The 13,044-nt window shown below is 56.7% G+C and overlaps 1 protein-coding gene across 5 annotated transcripts in view; it reads left to right on the top strand.

The window, feature by feature from the left end:
• Positions 1-13,044, top strand: part of SHMT1 (serine hydroxymethyltransferase 1) — an 80,811-nt gene that overhangs the window by 60,099 nt on the left and 7,668 nt on the right. Inside the window, exons 1-6 of one of the 5 annotated variants that reach the window (XM_074342009.1) lie at positions 2,512-2,633; positions 2,768-2,866; positions 7,763-7,877; positions 8,612-8,757; positions 11,645-11,760; positions 12,028-12,188. In XM_074342009.1, the coding sequence (XP_074198110.1) occupies positions 7,782-7,877; positions 8,612-8,757; positions 11,645-11,760; positions 12,028-12,188 (519 nt within the window). In that variant the 5' untranslated portion in view covers positions 2,512-2,633; positions 2,768-2,866; positions 7,763-7,781. Of the gene's footprint in view, positions 1-2,476; positions 2,634-2,767; positions 2,867-4,458; positions 4,548-4,573; positions 4,769-7,762; positions 7,878-8,611; positions 8,758-11,644; positions 11,761-12,027; positions 12,189-13,044 lie in introns of those variants that run through there. The other 4 variants (XM_074342007.1, XM_074342005.1, XM_074342008.1 and 1 more) reach the window with 4 other exon arrangements.

Genomic DNA, 13,044 nt, shown 5'->3' with positions numbered 1-13,044 from the left:
AGCTTTTACTCAGGGGGTAGTTTGGGTTATTACTCAGACAGGCCTGCCCTGGGGTGTCCGCTGTCCGCCCTGGGCCATCACCGAGGAAGCTACCCCGGCTGCTCAGAGCTTGAATATCTTTCTCCGAGAACTCCAGGAATTTGTCAGCTTCCCAGTCCCTGATTGGTCTGTGTCTTTGTGGAGTTTGATCTACACATGCAAGTCACATACTCGGCCAAACTCTAAGGAATTCCAAGCAGATTTCCAGAGCTCCTTTTCTGCACAGCTGCCTCCTTTCTGGAACCATGCCTGGCAACTTCCAGCTGCCTCATTCCTCAAGCCACTGAGACCACCCGTCTCTGGGCACCATCGCCTCTGGGCGTCCAGCCAGGGCAGACCTAGGTCCCCCCCCACCCCCGACTTCCTCCCAAGTCCTATCCCCAAGCCACTGCTTGTCCAGGGTCTGGAAAGAGCTCTTTGATAAGCTTTGCCCAGCTTCCTAGTTGTTCATGTCTAGTCCTCCTAACGTAACTTGCCTGGAGCAGAAGATCCTTTTATATTTTTAACATCCTGGGAATGGTTCTTTTGCATGGCAACACAGGGAAGTGATGACAGCGGGGTTTTAAGTTCCCCCTCTTTTTTCCCTAAGTGTTGCTGAACAGTAAAAAGAAATGGCAGTTAACGAGGCAGGCTGATGTCAGGGACGACAGTGGACAGAACTCCAGGCGTGCCTGCAGCCTCCTGCATCCTGTCTACCTTCCCTCCACCTTTTTTGTCTGGAGAAATCAGACCTGCTCCAGGCGGCTTCCTCCCTCCCGCAGGCAGTCAGTGAGTCTCTTCTTCAACCCACCCTCCCCCGCCTCGTCCCCACCCCAGGATTCATGTCTCCTCTTCCCACACATGTGACCCTTCACCCAGATGCTCAACTCAGCCTTGTGGGTGGAGGAGCTGGTCTGAGGTGAGTGTGTAGGGTGTCTGGAGAGCCCAACGCCTAGAGGGAGGCAGAGGAAGAGTGAGAGGAGCCCAAAGTGGACTTGATGAGAGCTCAGAGAGGTCAAGCGCCTTACTCCAGGCCACACAGTACATCCACTTAGCATGCCTCTATGTGCCTTTGTGGCAGAATCAAGGCCGACAAAGCCAGTCTGCACTGGTTTGGAGGTCCTTGTTTCTAGCTGGTGTCCGCTCTCACTGGCCTCTGTGGCCTCTCCTGATCGGTTAGCATCCACTCTGCATGGGTAGCTACATGTTCGGGCCATCACTCCCTGGGCAGGCAATATTTTGACCTACTCTCTGATGTGGACCCTCCTCTCCCCGAATTGGCTGTGACTCCAGCACCTCCCCTACACATTGTTCAAGGGTTAACTTTACAGGTATTGCAGCGTGTGACTCCTGGAAACAACCGTGCTTCCTCTCCGACTTCTTATGGCCCCTACTCTCTCATGGTCTCTCCCTGGAATTCTCTGAATCAGCTTTGAACCATTAACTGTCACTTTCACCACATTTGTTGCAACATTTTGGAAATTGCTTGACATTGTAGGAGGTAAGGTGTTGTAGACAAACTGAGGCCTGGAAGGATCAGGAACTATTGAAGGAAAAAAAATTCAGTGACACAGTAAGGCAGACGTTATTCAGGGTGGGGCGAAGACTATTTCAATAGGTGCAGGGACCACTGCCGTGCAGTCTTGCAGCTGCGGAGACAGGTTGTGTCCAACGCCGGGTCCAGCAGGGGCAGTGGGAATTTATGGCCAAGGTGCAGGATGGGGCTGGTGGTGGAGAATTACTAAGAGGGAACCTCAGGGGTCAGGGAGTTCTGGCTACACTGACCAGGCCTGGGTGCTCAGACGTCGCGGAGGACGGCAGAGGATGAGGAAGCCAAGCAGACGCGGAAGATGGGGGGTGGGGTGGGGGTGGGGGTGGGCTCTGGTTGAATTGACTTAGCAAGACATCCGACAACACAGAGACAAACAGGGAAGCCCAAAAGCCAGGCTTCCGTCCGCGAGAGCGCCTCCGTCAGCTCTCTCCCTGTGTCTGCGGCCCCTTGGTTTTATTCTTCTTAACAATGGCGAAGGCTTATTGAGCCCTGCTGTGTGTCAGGCACGACCGCAGCCCTGCCAGGCAGGTAGATTTACCTCCAACTGAAAGATGAGAAAGATGAAACTCAAAAGTGAAGTGACTGGTACAGGATTCCACACGCACAGAGTAAGTGTGTCGGAGTTGGGACCCACGCTTGTCCCTCTCAAGTAACCACTCTGCTAACCTGTCCTGGGACAACGCAGAAGTCAGGCGTAAACTACACAATTCACCTTTAACCCGTCGTCTCCGGCCAAGGCCCCGCCCCGGGCTCGCAGCCCCGGCGGGCCACCCCCCGGGGCCCCTGGCGCAGGAGCGCGCGGCCCCGCGCGGCCGAGCTGGGCGGGGTCCGGCCCGCAGCGCGCGCGCGCCTCCGGGGGCGGGGCTCGTCGGGAGGACCGCTCGGACGGGGCGCCCCGGGGGCGGGACGGGGATGGGCCGGGGCGGGGCGCGCCGGGCCCCGGTGCGGGCCTGGCGCGCGGGTCACGTGGCGGCGGCTCTCGGACTCCAGTGTCGCCGGCGGCAGCGCGGGAGTCGAGGCGTCGGGGCTGCGCGTTCCTCGCGGCTCCGAGAAGCGGGACCAGGTGAGCGCGGGGCGCCTTGCCAGCGCCTGGGCTGAGCGCGCGGCCGCGGGTCCAGGCGGGTGCGTGGGGAGCGGCGCCTCGGCCTCGGTTGCAGCTGCGAGCGGCCGCTGTGCGCCCGGCCTCTCCTCTTGCAGCGTTGCAGGCGTCAGCGCAGCGCCCCTCCTCGCCCCAGGATCCTCACGGCCGAGCCGGGCTCGAGTGCCGTCCGGTAGCCCAATTCGCAGGCGAGGAAGGTGAGGCTCGGAGAGGAGGGCCGAGGTGGCCCGCTGCACGTGCGGTCGCCCTGCGGCCGGGCTGCGCCTGTCCTCCGCTCTCCCTCGCCCGCCCTCGGAGACAGGCGCCGTCCTGTGGGGCTCTGGGCCCGGTGCCTGTGCGTCGAGGTCCAGGAAGCTGAAGGACCCTTGGTCAGCGGAGGCCAACACAAACATGTGCCTGGGTCGGGCAGAGGTGGCCGACTGGAAACACCAGTTCAGGTTCTTATGGAATCAAAATTTTTTACTTGAAGGAACATGCAGTGGAGATAGGAGACTGTGCTTTTATTTAGGACAGTGTCACGGAGAAGGGCTTCGGAACTAAAGGACTCCGACGGTTCTATGACTAGGCCACTTGGCTTCTGAGCCTCAGTGACCTCCTCTGGAAAGCAGGAGACACAGCATGTGTGTGAGACAGGCACACGGTGGTTCCCTCAGGAGGCTCCTGGCTGGCTCCACTTGTGGACAGAGGCCCAGGGAAGATCTGGGGGCCTGGGGAGGCTGGGAACCCTGGCAAGTGAATTCACGTAGCGGATCTGTTTCCCTGGGGTTAGGGTGAGGATGGTGCCGCACGGGAGTGATACTTGCCCAGCAGAAGCACCAGCAGTGTTAATGAGTGAGCTGTGGCTCCCTGGGGTGTTCAGCTGGGGTTACTGAATGGTAATAAACACGGCCCCAAGGTCCCCAGGCTTCTCTAACAGCATAGGAGCTGCTGAGCTCTGAGCAGCTCCCCTGTGCCTGGCCCTGTCTGGTGTTCCACGCCTGGTACCTCGTGTAACGCCCGCCCAGCTCAGAGCAGTCCTCATCTCTGTGCCATTTATAAGAAGACTGAAAAAACAGAGGTGTCAGCAGCTGGGGCCGCACACTGGGAAGTGGGGAGGGGGGACTGAACCCCGCAGGCTGGCCCTGCAGCGGGCTTCACTGCTGGGACGCGGGGAAGGGGAGGGGTCCAGCCGGGCCTGTGAGAGGTCTGCCTGCTCTTACTTAAGCCAGGCCTGTGAGAGGTCTGCCTGCTCTTACTTAAGGAAACTCGCTCCTTTTCTCTACGTGGGTGTGTCTAGTTGTTAGTTTCAGTTAGTTCTTAAACAGGTGGACTGAGAAATAACCTAAGGCCAGAGTTTCTGGAACACAGTTTGAAACTTGCGGAACACATGCCTTCAAGGTGAGAACCCGTTCTCCCACCCCTGCCCCCCCGGGCCCTCGCGTCGCATCTCCTGTGCCTCGGTGTTTTCCCTGACTTCCGACCCTGGACGAGTCAAACTTCCCACTTCAGGGCCTTCGCACTTGGCGCTTGCTCTTGCCCTGCATCTCTTCCCACTGTTCAGGTCTCAGCTGGGGCACGGTTCATGGCCGGTCTAGAGATGCCTGCCACCCACGTATTATTATCTCGTGTGTTTCTCGTTTACTTTTTGATAGCCTGTTTCTCCGAAGAGCAGGGCCTGTGTCTTGTCCTAGCTCAGTGCCTGGGATAGAGAAGTTACTCGTGAGTATTCGCTGAAGGGATGAATGAATCCATTGTAGGCTAACAGCAGTGAAGTAAAGCTCCGAAACATCCAACGCTTATTTTGAATTAAACATAGAATTCCAGTCTGGCCCAGCAATTCCACTCCCGGGTCTGCACCCAGAAGAACTGGAAGCAGGGACTTGGCATCTGTGCCCCCAGGTTCATAGCGGCTTTCCTCCCAATAGCCAAGAGGTGGGAGCAGCCCGAGTGTCAGCAAAGGATGGACGCAATGTGGTCTGTTCATGCAGTGGAATGTTATCCAGCCTTAAAAAGGAAGGAGGTTCTGACACATGCTCCAACACCGATGAACTTTAAAGACTATGCCAAGCGAGTAAGCTAGACACTGAAGGACAAATGCTGTGTGACTTCATTCACGTGAGGTACCTGAAATGGTCAAATTCGTAGAGGCAGAAACTAGAATAGCTGTTTCCCCGGGGCTGGAGGAGGGAGTGGAGAGTGTTCACTGGGGAGGGGGTCTCGGTTTGGGAAGATGAAAAGACGAGGAAGTTCTGGAGGTGGGTGGCGGGGATGGTTGACCAACGTGAGTGTATTTCGTGCCCCTGAATTGTGCAACTTAATCATGGTTAAAATGGTAAATTTTATGTTATGTATATTTTATCATAGTTCATAAAAAAGGTGAGAAGTTCAGTGCGTACTGTTTTCCAGCCAACCTCCAGGCACTGAGAAAAGGTGCTAAATGTCTTCCCTAAATACATCATTAGCGAAAAATGACAAGCTTCCCTTTGATCTTATTAAGCACAGGCTGAGGATCTTTGTCTGTCTTACTGTAATTCAGGTTCCCCAGGATGTAATGGATTCGGCTGACTTAACAGATAGATTGTGTCTGTAATAGATGCAACTGACTTAAGCGGAACGAGACAAAAGAACCTTGAACTCCATGTTTGAATAAAGAATTGAAACTTCTTCCATGATTTAAAAAAAGCTTAGGATTCAAGTTGCGTGTGGATTTGACTGTGGATTAGATTCTGTGGGAGGGTGGCTTGGTCTGAGGACACAGGGTGGAAAACTCTGCGGGGTGGCAGCGAGAGCAGGGTGACCCTGCGGCTGGCAGAGGGGACTCCTGCCCAGGAGGGAAAGGACAGGATTTGCAGTGAGGGCAAAGGGCAGCAGGTGGACCGAGTGAGACACAGGTGGAGGCAGAGGCCTTGTTTTTCCAGAGCCCGGTGGACCTGTGTGCTTCTCGTGGAATGACTGTAGACCTGACTGTCCCGGGGGGGGGTTCCAAATGAACTTCAGTTATTTGGTGGTTGAGAAATACTTGCTCTGTGTTGCTTGTCGCCTTTGAAGCCTGTTAACCTTGAGCAGTCAGAACTTAAAAGCAGCTTTTCTCTTTGAGATCCTAGGACCAGAGAGCTTATTTAGGCTCTGGTGTCTTTCCTGTGGGTTGGCCACCCATCGTGTGTTGGCCGTTCTTGAGTTCGAGGAAGCGGTGGGCAGGGCGCCCAGACCACTCACACGTCTCCCCACCTCTGAAGGGCTGTGGGCGTGGCCCCCGCGCGGTGGCCTTTGAGTCCTGGCACTTACTGCTGGTTTGCATTTTGTAGGAGTTGCTGTACTTCTGATCACGCTGTGCCTGTGTTGAAGTCACAGCTGCTCTGAAAGCCCCAGTTAGGAATTTCCTGGTTAAAGATTCCTGGCAGTTTCTTTTCTCTAGCTCCTCCAGAGATTAAGGAGGACCGCTGTGGTTTGGGACTGTTGGGCTGTTTTGTTTAATGGCATATTTGTGCACCTGTGTGGGAAAAGCCGCCCTCTTCCCGCTGTGCCTCCCATTAACTCCCCCGACTTCTGACACCAGACGGGTGGGTTTCCTTCCCCCAGCAGTTCTGCGACGCCAGCTGGGTGCTCTGCAGTTCCCTTCAATTCTGGCCGGAACCAGGCCTAGCACAGACCCCACAGGTTAGGTGTTCAGTCCCACAGACAGCACCACCCCCTCCTTCACATGCCAGTCGCAAGTACTGGGTGACCCACAACGTCTGTCCGTCTTGACTGCAAACAGGAGGCTCCCGCGACGTCCCCGGATCTGCGCGTGGTCTGGAGCAGCTCACAGAGCTCAGGGCAGCACTTACTTCTGCTCCCCGGTTTGTTAAGGGTGTGATAAAGGGCACAGGTGCGCGCGGCGAGGTCTGGGGGCCCCCGTGGAGCTGGGCTGCGTCACCTCTCAGGGTGGACGTGCTCGCCCACCTGGACGCCCTGCACCCCATGCTGCTGGGGTCTCATGGAGGCCCCCTGACCAGGCAGGATGGACCGTTGACTCCATTCCCAGCCCTCTGTCCTCTCTGGAGGAGCTGTGGGCAGGGGGCTGCCAATTCCAGCTTCTCGTCACAGCCTGGTCCTCCTGGTGACGGCCGCCATCTGTGAAGCACCCCGGAGTCGCCTCATTAGAACAGGAGACACTCCCGTCACCCAGGAAGTCATGACATTTTTAGGAGCGGAGACCGGTACACATGCTCCTTATCTCCAGTGCTGCAGGGAGGCGGGCTCCCTCGCCAAGACCGGCCCTTTCTCTGCTGGGCGTCCAGAGTGAGCCCTGCCCACAGCTCTTGTCTTCGTGCACCTTCCTTGGTTACCCATCCTCTGTCAGGGCACTTGCCCTGTTTCTCGCTCGTCTGTCTCCCCGGAAGCCTCAGGAAGGTGGGATCGGGCCAGTGGCCCACTCGGGGTTCCCAGTCCCACCGCCGGGAACGGCCTTGTAAGTCGTTGTCCGGGGAATGAGCTTGAAATGAAAACTCAGCCAATGCAAAAAGCTGTGAAAAGCTGCCGACGGTCGACTGAAGGAGTCAGCTTCAGCAAAACTGAAGCTTTCACATTAGCAGAAACACCACTGGGCACACATTCTCGTTCTTCGGAGGAACGTATGCTAAACACGCTCTTCCAGTCCGCTGTACTTTAGTGATGACAGGTTCAGGCTTGCGCATCTGCCCTGTGGTCCTGGTGGCGGGCTGGGGCTCCGGCCAGCACGTGCTGTACCTGCCGCCCTGGCCGCCCAGACGCTGGGTCTGTAGAGCGCGGGTGGGGGTCTGAGTCCATAGTGCTCAGCTAAGATGCTTCCTGTGTGGCCGTGCCGGGCACTGAGGGAAGTTGCCCTCAGTCCTTGCCTTCAGGGAACCTGGCTTAGTGGGGGCCGCAGCCAGGAGTTCAGCTGGGAAGGGGGATGCCAGGCTGCCTGGGGGCTGGGCCGGGCCTCACGCTCGGCAGGGACCCGGCGGTTCACAGGTGGCTCTGTGTCCTTGCGGCCTCCGAGCGGGTCTGAGCGCATGGCTAACACGTGTCTGTACTTCAGCAACGCAGGGACCAGTGGGTGGCGATGCAATGAGCTTTGACTGAGTTTAATGTTGGAAGTTTCCCGTTTTTAGGCACCTTCAGAGCAGCACGATGGCGACTCCAGTCAACGGGGCCCCCTGGGATGCCGACCTGTGGTCCTCGCACAGCAAGATGCTGGCACAGCCCCTGAAGGACAGCGACGAGGAGGTGGGGCTGTGGGTCGTCTCCGGAGGAAAGGGGGAGGGCTTGGGCGCTGAGGTTTGACCCTTCCTCACAGGTCAGAGGAGTATGTCTAGAAGCATCTTTTATTAATGTGTTTTTGTAGCAGCTTTGTATGTGAGGTAAGTGAGTGCACTTACCACACAGGACACTCATCTTAAAACACGTGGCTCGGTGGTTTGCAGTGTGCGCAGTCACTTTTAGAACATTCTTCATCCCTCTGAAAAGAAACCTCAAACCCACTAGCAGTCACCCCCATCCATCCCCCAGACTGCTAGCCCTGGGCAGCCACTGGGCTGCCTCCTGTCTCTGTGGGCTTGTCTGTCCGTCTTTTATTTTAAGGAAGAGGAGCAAGGAGCGAGGTTCACGGAGGGAAAACCTGGTGAAACGTAGGCATGAAAATACCAGGACGGGCTGCAGTTTTCAAGCTTGGTGAGACACGTGGTTTAAAGAGTGTCTTCCCGCCAGTCACTTTGTTTCCCGTAATTCACTTTCTTCTGTCAGTTCCTTACCAGAGGCTGAAATCTCAAGGAAGACCCCCACCCCACCCCGCTTCGGGGCTGTGGGGCCGTCTTGGTCTGGTCGTCTGGGTGGCGCTTCCCTCCGAGGGGCAGGATGGGCGCCTCTGAGTGTCTCGTCTCCGTCCTCGGTGACTGCCTCCGTCGGAGCAAAGCGTTGAAGTAAAGCATGCAGGTGCTCAGCGCCGGTCTCCCCCTCGCCAGGTCTACGACATCATCAGGAAGGAGAGTCACCGGCAGCGGGTCGGGCTGGAGCTGATCGCCTCGGAGAACTTCGCCAGCCGAGCTGTCCTGGAGGCCCTGGGTTCTTGCTTAAATAACAAGTACTCGGAGGGGTACCCCGGCCAGAGGTAGGTGGTGTCCTCTGACGCGGCAAAGCGAGGGGCCGAACCCACAGGCGCTCTGGGAACCGGCCAGGCCCCCGGCTCTCCCACGCGCTCTCCTCCGATTCCCAGGGTGGGGGCATTTCTAGCTGATCTTGTAGGAAATGCTTTGGTGCACCTGGAGAGGTGAGGTGCAGAGGCTGAGGGCGCCGGAACCACCAGCGGCACCCCCAACCCTGGCTCTGTTCCCGTGACAGTGACACAAGTGAGGGGCACTTGCTCGTTGTAGGTGAGGTCGACCTGAGGAGTGTGGCTTGGATCCCAGGCCGGAACCAGGCTTCCGAATCCCTTGCCCAGAACAGAATGTCACTCACAGGCCCGCGGCGGGGTAGAGTGGGGGGTCACGGGACAGCCGAGGGGGCCGTGCAGCCGAGGACACGAGGCAGAAGGGAACTTCCGGCTACGAGACCTGTTCTGTGGTTTTCACTTACCTCCCTGAACCAAATAAGACTGTCGTTAAAACCTTAAATGAGTGCGTAGATAATTAACTCCTTTGTTCACGTTAAAAGAGTTTTTAAGGGTGATGTACCCATTCCCACTTTTGTATTTTCTCAGTAATGGGCAGTTTACCTTTGGGGATGTTACTAGTGGTCAGAGTTTGAAAGAATTACTGATCTAGCCTCGGTGACTGCCGGATACAAACTGAAAAACAAAGTTCTCGTTTTTATTTTTTTTATCACAGTCGTATTAAGGTTTCATGTCCACGCTGTTCAGTCCACTCAAGTAAATCGTGCAACTCAGTGGAGCCCCTGGGTATTGTCAATCGTAGGAGGGGGTTGGTCTTTGTCCCGTTCCAGACACAGCTTCCAAATCCCTCGAGCATCTTGGCTCGTAATGAGCCCTTTCGTCCAAACCTGAGTATGTGTTCAGTGGTGACCCTTGGTGGCTTCAGGGTGGAGGCTGGTGGCCGAATGACAGGGCTGGAGGCTGAGTTAGTCACACTGGCCGGTGATTTTATCAATCACACCTCACAACAAAACCTCCATAAAAACCTAAGCAGTGGGGTTCGGTGAACACATCGGGGTGCAGGGAGGGCGGTGCCCAGGGAGGGCGTGGAAGCTCCCAGCCCCCCATCCTCTCTGCCCAGAGCATCTCTTGCACTGGTCTGAGTTGTGTCCTTTATGATTAACCAGCATTAGCAAGTAAAGCACCCCCCACCTCCCCGAGTGCTGTGAGCCGTTCCAGAGGGTACCAACCCGAGAGGGGTGTCCTGGGCCCCCCGAGCCTGTCACACGGAAGGGCGGGTCACCCGGGGACCTGGTACTCACGGACTGGCCTCTGAGGGAGGGCCCCCATGGGGCTGAGCCCCTCACCTGCGGGTCTGGCACTGACTCCGCGGAGCTCGGTCAGAGTTGGAGTGAGCGGCAGGACGGCAGGGACTGTCAGAACTGGCTGGTGTGAGGAAAACCCCACACACCTGGCGTTGGATGAGTTGTGGGTGAAGACCTCTCATGCCCCTCGCTTCTTTATTGCGGTAAAATCTGCTTAACACAACAGGTCCCATTCTAAGTGCCGAGTTCCACGGCATTAAGCAGACTCATGATCTGTGTGAGTTTCACTGCCCTCCATGTCCAGAGCTCTCTCATCTTGCAGAGACAGAGCTCTGTCCCCACTGAATGCAACTCCGGCCAGCAGCACACAAAAGACTTTCATCACTGACCATCAGGGAAAAGCAGATCAGACTCACAATGAGACAGCACCTCACGCCCGCTAGGATGATGAGAAAACAGAAAAGGACCCGTGTGGGTGGGGATGGGGAGAAACTGGAACCCTGTGCACTGCTGGTGGGAATGAAAACTGGTGCAGCCCCTGTGGGCTGCATGGTCCCTCAAAAACTTAAAATAGAATGACCGTATGATCCCGCAATCCCACTTCCAGGTTGTCTATCCAGTAGAGTTGAAAGCCAGACCTCAAACGCATATTTGCACACCCATGCTCATTGCAGTGTTACTCACAGCAGCCACATGTCCGTGGTGGTGAATAGATAAACAAAATGTGGTCTGTCCATCAGCAGAACGTCCTGTAGCCTTAAAAAGGAAGGAAATCCTGAACACGCTCCGACATAGGTCAGCCTTGAGGACATTGTGCTAAACGAAATCAGCCCGTCCCCAGAAGACAAAGACTATGTGATTCCTCTTAAATGAGGTACCTGGAGTTGTCCGAGCAGAAAAGAGAGTGGCGGGGAGTGGTGAGGAGTTTGGTGGCACAGAGTTTCCGTTTTGCAAGATGAAAAAGCTCTGGAGACTTTCACACAACGACGTGACTGTACCTGTCGCTGTAGCACTGCTGAGCTTCAAATGGTTAAGATGGCAAGTTTTCTGTTACGTGTTTTTTTTTTAACTATAATCAAAAAATGTATATAGGGTAAAAACGTTTAAAGCGTTTCGTGGCCACAAGGCCTAAGTGTTAAAAACTTCTTCTGGATCAGGATGCTATGACTATTAGAATACTAATAATTTTTTAAAATGTGGTAAATTTAGGTATATAACTATTAAACAAAAAATTCAATTTTATGAGAAATGCTAAAAAAAATCCCAGTAACCCCACCACCACCCCCAGCCCCTGGCAAACACCGTTCCGCCCTCTCCTGTGGGTTGACTCCCCTGGGCGCCTGGACAAGGGGTCAGAGCTGTGACTGGCCTGCCGCACAGTGACGGCATCCTCAGGTCCGTCCTGGGAACACGTGTCAGGACGTCGTTCCAGACGGGAGGCGTGGCTGCTGGGCACTGACAGGGTGTCCCGTGGGACCAGGTGCGCGGTCTGGCCCGCGCTCCTTGGCCCCCCCGAAGCTTGCGGCCTCTGCCCTGAGCACAGAGCCTGGGCCGCGGTGGGCCAGCTCCCCGCCTTCCCGCAGGTACTACGGCGGGACTGAGTTCATCGACGAGCTGGAGGTCCTCTGTCAGAAGCGAGCGCTGCAGCTCTATGGGCTGGACCCCCGGTGCTGGGGCGTCAACGTCCAGCCCTACTCAGGTAAGGCGGGCCCGGCAGCGCCTTCCCGCCGCCTCCCGCGGCCGGCGGCCACCGCACGGAGTCCTGAGGAGGACGCCCCGTAAATGACTGTGAGCTCAGCCCCGGGGGCCCAGGGTCTTGCCCCATTGCCTCAGCTGCACGTGCGCACCCCCCCGGCAGCCCCCGTCTCTGAATGTCCCCTCCGGCCGGGCCTGCCCTGGCCGCCCCAGTCCTGCTGCTGCCCCATGGGCGGGAGTGACGGCGCTGCCTCCGCTCCGCCCGCTCCAGGCTCCCCCGCGAACTTCGCCGTGTACACCGCGCTGGTAGAGCCCCACGGCCGCATCATGGGCCTGGACCTGCCCGACGGGGGCCACCTGACCCACGGGTTCATGACGGACAAGAAGAAGATCTCCGCCACGTCCATCTTTTTCGAGTCTATGCCCTACAAGGTGAGAGCATCTCTCTGTGGCTCAAGGGCCCCTTCCTCAGGGGCCTGCAGGGCTGGCTGGGCCCCAGGGATAAGCAGTGTGGCTCCCGGGGCACCTCAGGGGCCCCTTCACTGCTGGTCAGTTCCCTGCCCTGGGGTCCCCTCAGGCGTTCGGGGCACGCCGGGGACGGAGCGCCAGGGGCCGAGCTGAGGCGTGGGGAGACGCACGGGGGCACAGTGGGCACCAGCCTTGCTGGTCGGGGAGGAGGACACAGACCTGACTGGCCTCCAGCCGCAGCTGCCGCGGCCCCTCCTCTGCCCACCTGGCTGTGTCCCCGCCCGGCCCCTGTGCTGCCCGAGGGACCCTCACCCTCTGGCAGCCGGCCCACCAGGGCCAGGCATTTCCTCTGTCTGGGGAGAAACAGCACCTCGAACCTTCTGTGCCCTCCCCCGGCCCCCACCCCAGGCCCTCCACAGTTTGTTACAGATGCCTGGGAATCCTTCCAGGAGCTGTTTCATTGCTGAATTTTTCTTTTCCTTTTTTAAAAAAAGTTTTGTTTTATTTTTGAGGGGGGAGGTAATTAGGTTTATTTATTTACTTAATGGAGGGCCTGGGGAGGGCGCCCAGGACCTCGCGCATGCTGACTACATGCTCTACCCCTGAGCTGTACCCTCCCCCCTTATTGCTGAATTTTCAAGATCAAAAACTAAAACCTTTAAAAAAAAATCCCGCAAGTTTACAAAGCAAAATGTGGAGGGAGGGAGTAGCAGGTTTGGGGGGTGATTACGTCTTTTTAAAAACTTACAGAACTACATCCATTTTTTTTTTTTTTACAGTGGGTCAGCTGTTGATTTTCTTTTTTTAATCTCTTTTTTAA

Source organism: Camelus bactrianus, chromosome 16 (assembly GCF_048773025.1).
Source record: "Camelus bactrianus isolate YW-2024 breed Bactrian camel chromosome 16, ASM4877302v1, whole genome shotgun sequence".
In the NCBI taxonomy this organism is placed as follows: Eukaryota; Metazoa; Chordata; class Mammalia; order Artiodactyla; family Camelidae; genus Camelus; species Camelus bactrianus.
The sequence above is the reverse complement of the archived record's forward strand: the minus strand, read 5'-3'. Positions and strand labels throughout refer to the sequence as shown.